The following is a 14,509-nucleotide window of genomic DNA, read 5'->3' on the forward strand; positions in this document are numbered from 1 at the left end:
AGAGGAAATTAAGAACCTGGTGGCATGGTGCGAAGACAATAACCTATCCCTCAACGTCAGCAAGACGAAGGAATTGGTTGTTGACTTCAGGAGCAGCGGACCGCACGACCCAATTTACATCGGTGGTGCGCAAGTGGAACAGGTCAAAAGCTTTAAGTTCCTCGGGGGTCAATATCACAAATGACCTGACTTGGTCCAACCAGGCAGAGTCCATTGCAAAGAAGGCCCACCAGCACCTTTACTTCCTGAGAAAACTAAAGAAATTTGGCCTGTCCTCTAAAACCCTCACTAATTTTTATAGATGCACCGTAGAAAGCATTCTTCTAGGGTGCATCACAACCTCGTATGGAAGTTGTCCTGTCCAAGACTGGAAGAAGCTGCAGAAGATCGTGAACACGGCGAAGCACATCACACAAACCGATCTTCCGTCCTTGGACTCACTTTACACCGCATGCCGTCGGAGCAGTGCTGCCAGGATATTCAAGGACACGACCCACCCAGCCAATACACTTTTCGTCCCTCTTCTCTCCGGGAGAAGGCTCAGGAGCTTGAAGACTCATACGGCCAGATTTGGGAACAGCTTCTTTCCAACTGTGATAAGACTGCTGAACGGATCCTCACCTGGATCTGGGCCGTACCCTCCAAATATCTGGACCTGCCTCTCGGTTTTTTTTGCACTACCTTACTTTCCATTTTTCTATTTTCTATTTATGATTTATAATTTAAATTTTTAATATTTACTATCGATTTGTACTCCAGGGAGCGGGAAGCGCAGAATCAAATATCGCTATGTTGATTGTACGTTCTAGTATCAATTGTTTGGCGACAATAAAGTATCAAGTATAAAACTGTAGAGGGTCACAAACTCAGCCAGCTGTATTATGGGGACTAGACTTCCTAGTACTGAGACATTCTTCAAAAGATGAAGCCTCAAAAAGGTTGCATAATTTTTTTAAAAAACCCATCACTCAGTATATGTTCCTGAAGACACATACTTAAACATTTTAGAAACAGCTTCATCCCCTCCACCACTATTTCTGAATGGTGGACAATAAACCAATCTATGAACACTACCTGACTATTTTTGATCTCTTTTTCACTACTTACTTAATTTATATTCTATACAAGTTTCTTATTGTAATTTATAATTTTTTTATGTATTGCAATGTACTGCTGCTACAGAACAACAAATTTCATGACATATGTCAGTGATATTAAACCTGAGTTTGAAGGCAAATGGCACGTTGGTCTTTATTGAGAATGGTTTAGAGTGTTTAAGAACAGGGAGGTTTTTTTTTTAACAAATGTACAGACATCATTCCTGGATCATTGTGCACAATTTTGGTCCCCTATCTAAAAAAGGATATACCATTGGAGACAGTCCCAGTAAGATTCATCAGGCTTAATATTGACAGTACTGTGCCATCAAGAGATGCTAGACCTCTAGACTTCGAAGAATGAGAAATGACCTCATTCAAACATATAAGATCCTAAGTGGGCTTGAATGGGTACAAGTGTTGTTTCCGCTTGTGAGAGTCACAAACAAGGGGAAAAAGCTGCAAAGTAAAAGGCTGGTCATTTAAAACTGAAGTACCGGGAAATTTCTTCTCTCAGAAGATGGTGAATCTCTGAATTAGGATTAGTATTACTGGCATTTGTTGGGAAATTTGTTGTTTTGAGCCAGCAGTATATTGCAATACATAATAATTTAAAAAAACTATAGATGACAGTGAGAAACAAAAAGAGAGCAAACAAAATAGTGAGGCCATTTACAAGGTTTGTTGCCCATTCAGCAATCTGATGACGGAGGGAAGAAGCAGTTTCTGAAATATTGAGTGTGTGTCTTCAGGCTCCCGTAGCTCCTCTTTGATGGTGGCAATGAGAAGAGGGCATGTCCTGGGTGATGGGGTCCTTAATGATGGATGCCGTCTTGTTAAGGCGTCACCTTTTGAAGGTGCCCTCAGTGCAGGGGAGGCTAATGCCCATGATGCAGCTGGCTGAGTTTGCAACTTACTGCCGTTTTTTCTGATCCTGTGCAGTGGCCCCTCCATACCAGATAATGATTGGAAGAATTAGAATGCTGTCCAGGGTATATCTGCTGAAATGTGAAAGAGTATTTGGTGCCATGCCAAGTCTCCTCAAACTCCAAATGAAATATAGCTGTCATGCTTTCTTTGTAATCAGATCATCAGATATATTTAAGTTGGTGGTTGATATGTTTTTGGAAGATTGAGGAACTGACAATAAAAGAGAATTGTGGGCAGCTCTTAAAACTACATAGGAGTTGAGAGCAGCACAGATCAATGATCACACTGAATGCTGAGGAAGGCTTGAAAGGTCGAATGGCCTACTCTTGTGTTCTTCCAACGCTAAGGGGCATGGTTAGCAATAAAAATCGCTGTCTTCCATTGAGAACCACAAGGTGGCAGTGTCATCACAATCAGCTTTATCATACAATCTACGGCCAACATTACAATTAAAATCAAGTGCGAAAGGAAAGTATTTTACTAACTTCTGATTATTCTTTGTGTTATAAAGACTACTTTTGCACTATACTGACAACCTAGCCTATTGTCTTCTATATTTCTTGGTAAATATCACTCTTGCAAAGGCTATTTGATTCCAATGTATTAATTTCTTTACTTTTTTTTTCCACAAAGAAAATTAATATGCTTACATCAAAGCTGCCAATCCTTGAAATTTGAAATTAATTACAGTTTAGTTCATGTGCATAGATTTTCTTTTTTGAGTTCTAATGGAAAATGAAACAGGATGTAATTCTACAATTAAAATACAGAATATGCTTTCTTTCAAGGCGACCTAAAATCCTTCCCATGGCAGATGGAAAAGGAATCAAGGGAAACCCAGGCCCACTGGACACATTTGTGCCAACAGATGATCAAAAAATATTGGAGGAATATTTCATTTTAGTAGGGCATCCATAAATTTTTAAAATTCAATTTAATCAGTAAAGTTGTGTCAAATTTTAAAATTAGAATGATCAAACTTAATAAAATACAAGTTAACTCTTCGTACTTTACAAACCCTCCTGATAGCATATTTATATTATAAATTAATAAATAACCCTTAACTTGATTACTTTACTTCACAAGGTATAGAAAAACAGATCTCTTTTAGAATCAAACAAACCACGTTATTTTTTTAGGTTTATCCAAAGAATTCTATACAACCTCCATTACCTATTAACACATACAAAATGCTGGAGGAACTCAGCAAGTCGGGCAGCATCTAAGGAAAGGAACAAAGAGTCAACATTCCAGGCCGAGACCTTTCATCAGGACTCAGTCTTGGTCTGAAATGCTGAATCTTTATTCCTTTCTTTAGATTTTGCCTGCTGAGTTCCTTCAGCATTTTCTGTGTGTTACTCTGGACTTGCAGCATCTGCAGGTCGAGCACCTCCACCCCATCTGCCAAAAGCATAAATTCCTGGTGGCCAGACATTTTAATTCCGATTCCCATTCTGACATGGTCCATGGCCTCCTCTTGTAGCAAGATGAAACCACTCTCAGGTTAAAGGAGCAACACCTTGTATTCTTTTTGGGGTAGCCTCCAACTATGATGGCTTGAATATTGATTCCTCCTAGAAAAAAAATTCTCTCGCCCGCCCCTGTTCTTCTATTTCTCACTCTGGACTTCTTACCTCTTCTCATCTACCTATCATCTCCCCCTAGTGCCCCTTCTCCTTCCCTTCCTCCTATAGTCCACTCTCTTCTCCTATCAGATTCCTTTCTCTCCAAGCCCTATACCTTTCCCACCCACCTGGCTTCATCTAATAACTTCTTACAATCCTCCTTCCCCTCTCTCCACATTTTCATTCTGTCATCTTCCTCCTTCTTTTCCAGCCCTGAAGAAGGGTCTCGGCCCAAAACATCCAATGTTTATTCATTTCCATGGATGCTGACTGACTTGCTGTGTTCCTCCAGCATTTTGTGTGTGTTGCTTTGGATTTTCATCATCTGCAGAATTTCTCGTATTTATGATCTGCAGAATTCCTTGTGTTTAAAATAATAAGGCTGTATTTTTAAGGACCAAAATTGTAGTTCCATGTACTATGCAATTTCAGCTCAATTAGAGTATTTATTAGAACAAACCTCACGACGCAGTTCCTCCTGTTGTGTTCTGGCCTCTTCTAACACTTTAGCAAGTTCAATTCTCGTAGTTTCACTGATTCTTAATTTGTCCTGCATTAAAGCAGTGAAATTAAAGCAGTACAATTATATTATTAAAATTTCACAAGAATTACAATACAATTATGTTTGCACCATCTCTAAAACTGTATATTCACATAAGCCAAACATTATTAAATATTTCTGTGATTTTAAACAATTAAGTAAATTACTTTATGACTTAAGCTGGCTGAGATTGTGGAGATAAGGTAATGAGGGTATTCCGTGCCATGCTTTGAGGAAGTGGTGCTTAAATATTTAATATAAATGGGTAAAGAGTATGCCCACTATAATATTGTAGGCATAAACACTTCCAACCGATGTCAAATGTGAAGCCAACTGAAAAAATAAAATATTTAGCTGAAATGTACAGATAACAGGCACACAGATGAAAGAAAAATGGAGGGCTATGTGGGAGGGAAGGCACAGAATGACCTTGCTCATTCTATGGTATAGATAAGGTAAATGTAAACAGGCTTTTTCCACTGAAGTTGGGTGGAACTACAACCAGACGTCATGGACTGAAAGGCCTGTACTGTGCTGCACTCTTCTCTGTTCTAAAAAGGTAATTTCAGTTTTACTTTTTACTTTGTTTATCCCTTTCATCTTCATTCCATGTACACAATTCCAAATAACTTTTAATTTGATTAGTTTTAGTAAAACAAAAAAAAAGCCATTCAGCCCATCAGGCCCATGCTGGCTCCCACTAAGAACAAATCCTGTCAATCACATTCCTCCCTCTTTACCTTCCTAAAGTTCTGCAACTTGTTCTCTCTTGCTTGCCTATTGGCTCAACTTTGACTCTACTGCCACTTACCGACACGAAAGGGTGATGTACTGTAGTGACAAAAGACTTTGGGCTGTGGAAGGAAACCAGAGCACATACACTCCCAGGGGGAAGAGCAAACACCATACAGACTGGCCCTGCAGTGAGGATTGAACCCGAGCCCCTGGTGTTGTGAGGCAGTAGCACTAACTGCTATGGTACTGCACAATCCATCATTTCAATATGTAAATTGTTTCTCCTGTTCATTAAGACTGTATGTCTGAGAGGATTCTCCATGTTTGGTTGAAGAATCTCACCGTTTCTTCCCATGCTCACAGACTCCTCCGATTCCCTGTAGAGGAGTCTGCACTGCAATAGATAGCAGTTGACGAGGGACTATGGTAACGGCATGCAAGAAAGGCCCTCCGAGGACAAAATTCAAGCCAAGATTTTTAAATTAATTCTATAAAAAGAAGATACATTGAGTACAGAAGATGGGATGTTATGTTGAAGTTGTATAAGACGTTGGTGAGGCCTAATTTGGAGTATTTTGTGCAGTTTTGGTCACCTACCTAAAGGAAAATGTAAACAAGATTGAAAGAGCACAGAGAAAATATACAAGGGTGTCACCAGCTGTAGAAGCTGAGTTATAAGGAAAGATTGAATAGGTTAGGACTTCATTCCTTAGAACGTAGAAGACCAAGAAGAAATTTGACAGAGGTATTCAAAATTATGAGTAGTATAGTTAAGGTAAATGCAAACAGGCTTTTTCCACTGAAGTTGGGTGGAACTACAACCAGAGGTCATGGGTTAAGGATGAAAGGTGAAAAGTTTAAGGGGAACATGAGGGGAAACTTCTTCACTCAGAGGATGGTGAGAGTGTGGAACAAGCTGCCAGAACAAGTGGTGCAAGCAAGCTCAACTTCAACCCTTAACAGAAGCAACACTCACAACACGCTGGAGGAACTCAGCAGGTCGGGCAGCATCAATGGAAACAATGAGTCGACGTTTCGGGCCGGAACCCTTCGTCAGGACTGTAGACGGAACAGGCAGAGGCCCTATAAAGAAGGTGGGGGGAACGTAAGAAGGAAAAGGCTGGTAGGTTCCAGGTGAAAAACCAGTAAGGGGAAAGACAAAGGGGTGGGGAGGGGAAGCAGGGAGGTGACAGGCAGAAAAGGTGAAGAAGGAATGGGGGAAAACACAATGGGTAGTAGAAGGAGGCGGAACCATGAGGGAGGTGGTAGGCAGCTGGGGGAGGGGGCAGAGTGACATAGGGATATAGGAAAGGAGGGGGAGGGAATTACCGGAAGTTGGAGAATTCTATGTTCATACCAAGGGGCTGGAGACTACCTAGGCGGTATATGAGGTGTTGCTCCTCCAACCTGAGTTTAGCCTCATCATGGCAGTAGAGAAGGCCATGTATGGACATATCTAATGGGAATGGGAAGCAGAGTTGAAGTGGGTGACTACCGGGAGATCCTGTCTGTTGTGGCGGACGGAGCGGAGGTGCTCGACGAAGCGGTTCCCCAATTTGCGTCGGGTTTCACCGATGTACGGGACGCCGCACTGGGAGCACCGAATGCAATAGATGACCCCGACAGACTCACAAGTGAAGTGTTGCCTCACCTGGAAGGACAGTTTGTAAGAGAAGTTTGGATAGGTGCATGGATGGTAGGGGCATGGAGGGGTACGGTCCTGAATGCAGGTCGATTGGAGTATGCAATTTAAATGGTTTGGAATGGACTAGATGGGCCAAAGAGCCTGTTTCTACTCTGTACTTTTTAATGAATCCATTAGGTGTACAAGGAACGCACAGATGTATTTCCCCAATGATAGTTCCCTCCTTGAGGTTTATTTGTTCTTTGTTTTACAAAATAACATAGTTCTAACTATTTTAATGAAAAACATAAAACTTTCATTAATAGGAACTGTTTTTTGTAGATTTTTCTCCACCATCTAATCTATGCATTAGTGAGGACTATTTATTTTCAGTTGGGTGGATACAGTAATACGACACTTTATTGAAGCAAAACTTTTTATACAACTCCCTCCTCACAGGTTCAGAGAAGCCTGCTGTGCGAGCTTCCCTCTATCCCATATTTGGAATGATACATGGCAGTGTCAAGGAGGTGATGCTGACACACTAAAAGCACTTCATGTTCTGGAAGAACAGTGTATGGAAAAGACACAAATGGTGACAGAATCAGAAAAAAGGCATGAAGATCATGACTAATGCAATCTGTGATATTTCGTCATGTACAAAAAACCTCCGAATATATTCACACATGCATACAAAACCCTTTCAATGAGACTTTCTGTATAATCCATCAAGTCAAAATTAGGAGAAGGAAAAGGAGGGATTGAGAAATCTACTAGAGCAGAAAAGAGAAGGTGCAAAGTTGATAACAGATAGAGTGGAACTCTCAGGCTCTTGAACCAGTGGGGGTAACTTCATTTGCCCCATTATTGATCTGTTCCCATAACCTATGGACACACTTACAAGTACTCTTCACCTCATCTTCTAAATGCTTATTGCTTATTTACAATTTTCTCTCTTTTGGGTTTTCACAGTTCGACGTCCTTTGCACATTGGCTGTTTGCTTGCTCTGTTGGGTACGATCTTTCATTGATTCTATTATGGTTCTTGGATTTACTGAGTATGCTCACAAAATAACAATACTCAGGGTTGTATATGGTGACATAAATGTAGCTTGATAATAAATTTACTCTGAACTTTGAACCCTGTTACAACTTTTGTTGCGGGGTCACATGGTAATGCAGCAGTATAATGCTATTATACCACCAGTGATAACCGACTGCGGTTCATTCCTGTAAGGAGTTTGTATGTTCTCCCTGTTACTACATTGATTTCCTCCATGTGCTCTGGTTTCCTCCCACGTTCCAAAGACGTATGGGTTAGGGCAAGTTGTGGGCATGATAAATTGTTGCCAGAAATGTGGCGAAACTTGCGGGCTGCCCAGCATAATACACAGCAATGTGTATTACCAGCACAATCCTCGCTCATTTGATTTGAGGCAAATGATGCATTTCACTGTATGTTTTGATGTACATATAACAGATAAAGCTAATATTTCTTTAAAATGTCTTTATATCATAGCAAGATGATAGTAAATATTGAGTAGCAGGTTCTCAGTGATTGTAGAGTAAGACATGAAAGAAAATATTCTCTTTAAGAAATAACTAACCACTCTTAAAATATAATCTTATAATCAGGTACAGACCTGTAACGTTTCAAGTTCACATTCAACTCTCTTCAAAGCATTTTCAGTTTCATTAAGTCTGTCATTTATTTCTTCATTTTCCTGTTGGAGCTGGCACTATGCACAAATAACGACAAACAAATGGCACTTCTGGTTAGATTTCTGCAAATGGTTTATTAGACTAGCACCAGAGTAATAGGTCATCGATCCAGAAACCATCAGTTTGAATCCCAGCTTTGGAAATTTAACTTCAAGTAGTTAATCATTTTGTTAATGATAACTATGAAACTATTAAATTATCTGAGTATTTACTAACATTTCACAACTGTAGTAAAATACTTACTATCTTGTGTTGAGAGGCAGTTTTGTCAAATTCACGGGCTGTTTCAAGGGCAGCTATTTGGGCATCTGCTCTACTGGTCTTCTCAGTGTGCTGATGTCTTAAAGCAGTGATCTGTTGTTGTAATTTGTCATTCTCAGACTCATACTCTTCTTGCTACAAGAAATAAATTAACCCAACAAAACTAAGAGGAAACTCACTAAGAATAAATCTTCAAATTTGAAAGTCTTTAAAAACACGAGTGGGATTTTCAAAGATTCGTAACCATAACATGCTGTATTTTGATCATTTTGCTCACCAGCTTTTTAAATTGAGTTTCTTTCTCGTTTACATCACTTTCTTTTTGTGCTAACTTTTCGTTGGTAGACTGCAACCTTTGCTCCAGTTCATTGACCTGGAAAGTAATTGCATTGTTAGAAATGGCAGTAAAAGGCATCCGTTAGTCTTGCGAGACCGTGGATCTGTGCCTGGAAAGTCTTCACTCTCCAGGGCGCAGGCCTGGGCAAGGTTGTATGGAAGACCAGCAGTTGCCCATGCTGCAAGTCTCCCTTCTCCACGACACCAATGCTGTCCAAGGGAAGGGCATTAGGACCCATACAGCTTGGCACCAGTGTCGTTGCAGAGCAATGTGTGATTAAATGCCTCGCTCAAGGACACACCCCTGGGGAAAATAACGAATAATTTTATCAAATTTATTTTGAATCCCATGGAGCATGTGGAAACCTTCCAATACCCAGGCGGCTCTTTTTTTTTTCTCTTTCTTTCTTTTAGGTAGGACTATATATATAGGGGGGGAGGGTTAAGGGGAGGGAGGGTGGGTAGATTTTATCTTTTCATGTATTCTTTTTGAAAATTCAATAAAAATTATATAAAAAAAAGGACACACCCCTCAGCTGGGGCTCGAACTCACGACCTTCGGGTCACTAGTCCAATGCCTTAACCACTTAGCCACGTGCCCACACAGAAATGGCAGTATTATGGCAGAAATTATAATTGACACGAAGAGGAGAGTGTAAGATCCAAAGGTCACTTCCTCCAGCCAGAAGATGGTGAATCTGTAGAATTCGTCACTGCAGAGGGAAGTAGAGGCCAAGTTACTGGGTGCACTTCAGGCAGATATTGATAGGTTCTAGATTGGTAAACAGGCTAAGGGTTACAGGAAGGCTGGAGAATGGTGAAGCAGACTCAATGGCCTATTGCAGCTCCTAAATCTTAAGGTTTTATGTGCGCCAGACTGAAGTGATGTCTTGAAAGCAGAAAGCCTTCTTGTGTTACAGAAGACAATGTCTGGTTACATTTAGTTTCTGTAATTTATCATTTCCAACATTGTGATAGCGTCAAGTTATTTAGTTCAGCTGTATTCCGTTCATCAGATGTTGCTAAGATATACGACAGAATTTCAGACTATATTGAAAATCAAAGCCAATTTACAAGTAATTAATCTTGTAACAGAATAGTTAGCAGAAATTACCTGAGTTGTGCTTTTGTCTTTGAAGTTTTGCATATCGGCCTCCTTTTCCTTCATCACAGCCTGTATTTCAGCTAATTCATTCTTTAATTTAACTATCTAAAATAAATTGGGGAAATCATTAAATATAAAGAGAGCATAAACAATTCTTTTGTATTAAGAAATCAGTGGAGAAAATTAGATTTTACAGTGCAGTGGATACCTGTCTTTCAAACGTTCCCACAACCTCAGCATGGTTAGTCTTAGCTTCCAACAAATGATGTCGACTTTCCTCCAGTACCTGCTCCAGGTAGGATTTCTACAGAGTGTAAAGATTAACAAAGTAATGGAATCACAATTTCAAATCCAATCTTATAGACACCTACTGTGTGAAATAAAGAACCAAACCAAAACATTCAAAAGCTGAATAAGAAAGATTATAGATATACGCATAGCATGACAACTCATTGAAAGCAGGTCAAACAAGCAACAGGAAGACTCGAATCACTTAAATAGTGCTATTATGAGAATAATACCTCTTTAAGCAGCTCTTGTACATGCTCATCATCAGAGTAATTTCCCTCTATCCTTTTTTCCAGGGAATGTACTTTTGTCTGTAGATGCTCAATAGTTTTCTCCTTCTCCCCGGCCTCTACGGATGCCTATTTCCAGAGAACAACACAGGTACAATATGGTTAACTAAGGATGAGTTAACATTACTGAAATACATAAAATGATAATTACATGCAACACACATCAAAGTTGCTGGTGAACGCAGCAGGCCAGGCAGTATCTCTAGGAAGAGGTACAGTTGACATTTCGGGCCGAGACCCTTCATCAGTGACCTTTTGTACCTCTTCCTAGAGATGCTGCCTGGCCTGCTGCATTCACCAGCAACTTTGATGTGTGTTGCTTGAATTTCCAGCATCTGCAGATTTCCTCGTGTTTACGAATGATAATTACATAGTGTTTTTTAACTCATTCAAGGGATGTGTGCTTCGCAAGCTGGGTCAGAATTTAATTGCCCTTGGGAAGGGCTGTCTTCTTAAACCACTGCAGTTAGGGAGAGAAACCCAATGACAGTAGAGATATGATGTTATATCTCCAAGTCAGAAGGCTTGGAGAACAACTTCCAGGAGATGGTGTTAACTTATCTCAAATATGTTATAAATAGGGAATTTATAACAGGACTTTGAGGAAATTTTAGTTGTAAGCAAAGTATGACAAATAACTGAACAGCCAGTTCAGCAAAAGAAAGACGTGCATCATTTAAATACTGAAGATCACTTGGCCTCCAATCCAACTGGATTTCAGTAATACAGTGAACAAAGAATACAATTTCCCTCTGCTATCATACATCCCACCAAACTGCCTGATTTCACTCTGCTTGAGTGTGTAAAAAAAAAATCCCTCATAGAGAAAACTGACACAAGTCACCTGCAAATCTGTGGGGCAGGAGACAGAACTAACAAAATATTTTCAAGTTAATTGTTATTTTGTTTCTCCCGGAAAGGATACACAAAAAGAGCATTTGATCTGGCAAGGAGCTTTTTAAAATCACAACATCAACTATACAGATGTCAGGCAAATCCTGTATCAACACACTGTGCCTCACAAAACTTCAGAGTCAACAGCCAAATATGTAAATATATCAGAAGGCTCTCATCAACTCACTGTCATTTTGCTAGCCGCCAAAAGCTAGACTTAAACCTGCAGTTTTCAGAGAAAAGGAGGTTTAAAACTCCCAATGTATGTTTCAATGCTTCTACACAGTCTTTACAGGCGGCGGGGTGGAGCTACGTCTCTACCAAAAGAGGTGTAAGTTACTCCATCACTTCGCTAGCCTGCAGCTCACCCCTGGGCAGGGTGCAGTACCTGATCAGACACACGTGAAACCATGGGAGCAGGTAGTGGATGGTCGTATGAGCAGCTGGTGCATATCACAAGTCCTGGTTATGCAACCACTGACATCAGGCAGACAATCTCTGAAGAGTATTGATAATGCAGGTGGATGCTTCCCTGGTATCATGGATTCTTGATTACCTGACTGGCAGACCACAGTACGTGTGCTTGCAACACTGTGTGCCCGACAAAGTGATCAGCAGCACTGGGGCTCCACAGGGGACTGTCTTGTCTCCCTTTCTCTTCACCATTTACACCTCGGACTTCAACTACTGCACAGAGTCTTGTCATCTTCAGAAGTTTTCTGATGACTCTGCCATAGTTGGATGCATCAGCAAGGGAGATGAGGCTGAGTACAGGGCTACGGTAGGAAACGTTGTCACATGGTGTGAGCAGAATTATCTGCAGCTTAATGTGAAAAAGACTAAGGAGCTGGTGGTAGACCTGAGGAGAGCTAAGGTACCGGCGACCCCTGTTTCCATCCAGGGGGTCAGTGTGGACATGGTGGAGGATTACAAATACCTGGGGATACGAATTGACAATAAACTGGACTGGTCAAAGAACACTGAGGCTGTCTACAAGAAGGGTCAGAGCCGTCTCTATTTCCTGAGGAGACTGAGGTCTTTTAACATCTGCCGGACGATGCTGAGGATGTTCTACGAGTCTGTGGTGGCCAGTGCTATCATGTTTGCTGTTGTGTGCTGGGGCAGCAGGTTGAGGGTGGCAGACACCAACAGAATCAACAAACTCATTCGTAAGGCCAGTGATGTTGTGGGATGGAACTGGACTCTCTGACGGTGGTGTCTAAAAAGAGGATGCTGTCTAAGTTGCATGCCATCTTGGTCAATGTCTCCCATCCACTACATAATGTACTGGGTGGGCACAGGAGTACATTCAGCCAGAGACTCATTCCACCGAGATGCAGCACTGAGCATCATAGGAAGTCATTCCTGCCTGTGGCCATCAAACTTTACAACTCCTCCCTTGGAGGGTCAGACACCCTGAGCCAATAGGCTGGTCCTGGACTTATTTCATAATTTACTGGCATAATTTACATATTACTATTTATGGTTCTATTACTATTTATTATTTATGGAGCAACTGTAACGAAAACCAATTTCCCCCGGGATTAATAAAGTATGACTATGACTATGTCCCTGTCTTGTAAAGTCACTGCCCAGAGGAAGGCAATGGCAAACTACTTCTGTAGAAAAAAACTTGCCAAGAACAATCATGGTCATGGAGACCATGTGTGCCCACGTCATATGACACAGCACATAATGATGATGATGATGATGATAATACTGTCTTTAGCACTCACTACACTGCACCCACTATTAAGCTCAGCTCGGAGAAACGAAATAACTTATTCCAAAAGGCACCCTGCTCCCAAATCTATTTGTACAAATCAGAAATATTTCAAAATGCAAAAAACTAATGGAAATCTGAAATAAAAACAGAATATGATGGAAATATTCAATGGGTCAGGCAGCATCTGCAGAGAGAAAAAGAAATTTTTTGTTTTATACTGATCATCTGAAACATTTCAATTGCCTGATTGCTACTCTAACTAAACAAAAGGAATGAAAGGAAATGACGACAGGACGTTCTTTAGTGGGCTCACTATGTAAGTATGCAAGGCTCAGCAACCTCTCTGAATATAATTAACTGATCCAGAGAATCGGCAGCAGCGAAAGGCAGGCAAAGCACCACCAAACATAGTGCGTTTTTTTGGTTAAAAACAGTAGCTAGGGCACAGGCATGGGAAGTGTCAGAGGCATTGACAGCAGCATAAAGCAGGCGGATCACCATCCAAACACAGAGAGTTCTTTCTCCTTGCCCAGGGGTTTTTTTTATTTTTTTAAACTATAAAAGAGAGACAGGGTCTAGTGGAGTGGCCATCATTGGAGCGGCCATCGTCGGAGTGGGGGCTAGAGTCAGAGCAGGAACTTAGAGGCTTTGACTCAAGAGGCTTTGTCAAAAAGAGGCTGAGGCCAAAGAAACAGGTAAGAAGGGTAGATTCTTCCTTTCGTTATTGCTGATTCGGTCTTGGTTGTCCATTGCACAGTGCAGGCAGGATGGCTGATATGGCAGTGGAATGCTCCTCCTGTAGAATGTGGGGATTAATGAATCCTGATGGTCTCCCTGATGACTACACCAGCAGGAAGTGCAGCCGACTCCAGCTCATGAAAGATCGCATTAAGGAGCTGGAGCTGGAGTTAGATGAACTAAGGATCAGAGCAACTGATAGATAAGACTTTTGAGCAGGTGGTTACACCCAGAGTGTGGAATTCAAGGAGTGGGGTGGTGAACATCGAGAGAGGTAAAGGGAGAAAGTAGTCAGTGCAGGGTCCCCCCGTGGTTATTCTTCTCAGCAACAGATATACCCCCTTTGGATAGTGATGAGGGTAATGACCAATCTGGGCAATGCAGCAGCAGCTAGGCCAATAGCACTGTGGTCGGCTCTGAGCCTTAGAAGGGTAGGGTAAATTCAGGCAGAGTAATAGTCATAGGGGACTCGATAGTTAGGGGTCAGAAAGGAAATTTTGTGGTAGCAAAAGAGACGCCAGGATAGTGTATTGCTTCCTGCATGCTAGGGTCGAGGATGTCTCTGAGCGGTTGCAGAATATCCTTAAAGGGAAGGGT

The 14,509-nt window shown here is 41.2% G+C and overlaps 1 protein-coding gene across 3 annotated transcripts in view; it reads right to left on the minus strand.

The window, feature by feature from the left end:
• Positions 1 to 14,509, minus strand: part of golga1 (golgin A1) — an 89,875-nt gene that overhangs the window by 35,490 nt on the left and 39,876 nt on the right. For all 3 annotated transcript variants that reach the window (XM_063073389.1, XM_063073390.1, XM_063073388.1), the window contains 7 exons: positions 10,498 to 10,623; positions 10,185 to 10,280; positions 9,986 to 10,081; positions 8,813 to 8,908; positions 8,518 to 8,670; positions 8,196 to 8,291; positions 4,113 to 4,202 (listed from right to left, as the gene is read on the minus strand). In XM_063073389.1, the coding sequence (XP_062929459.1) occupies positions 4,113 to 4,202; positions 8,196 to 8,291; positions 8,518 to 8,670; positions 8,813 to 8,908; positions 9,986 to 10,081; positions 10,185 to 10,280; positions 10,498 to 10,623 (753 nt within the window). The remainder of the gene's footprint in view (positions 1 to 4,112; positions 4,203 to 8,195; positions 8,292 to 8,517; positions 8,671 to 8,812; positions 8,909 to 9,985; positions 10,082 to 10,184; positions 10,281 to 10,497; positions 10,624 to 14,509) is intronic.

This window comes from Mobula hypostoma, chromosome 21 (genome assembly GCF_963921235.1).
Source record: "Mobula hypostoma chromosome 21, sMobHyp1.1, whole genome shotgun sequence".
Classification (NCBI taxonomy): Eukaryota; Metazoa; Chordata; class Chondrichthyes; order Myliobatiformes; family Myliobatidae; genus Mobula; species Mobula hypostoma.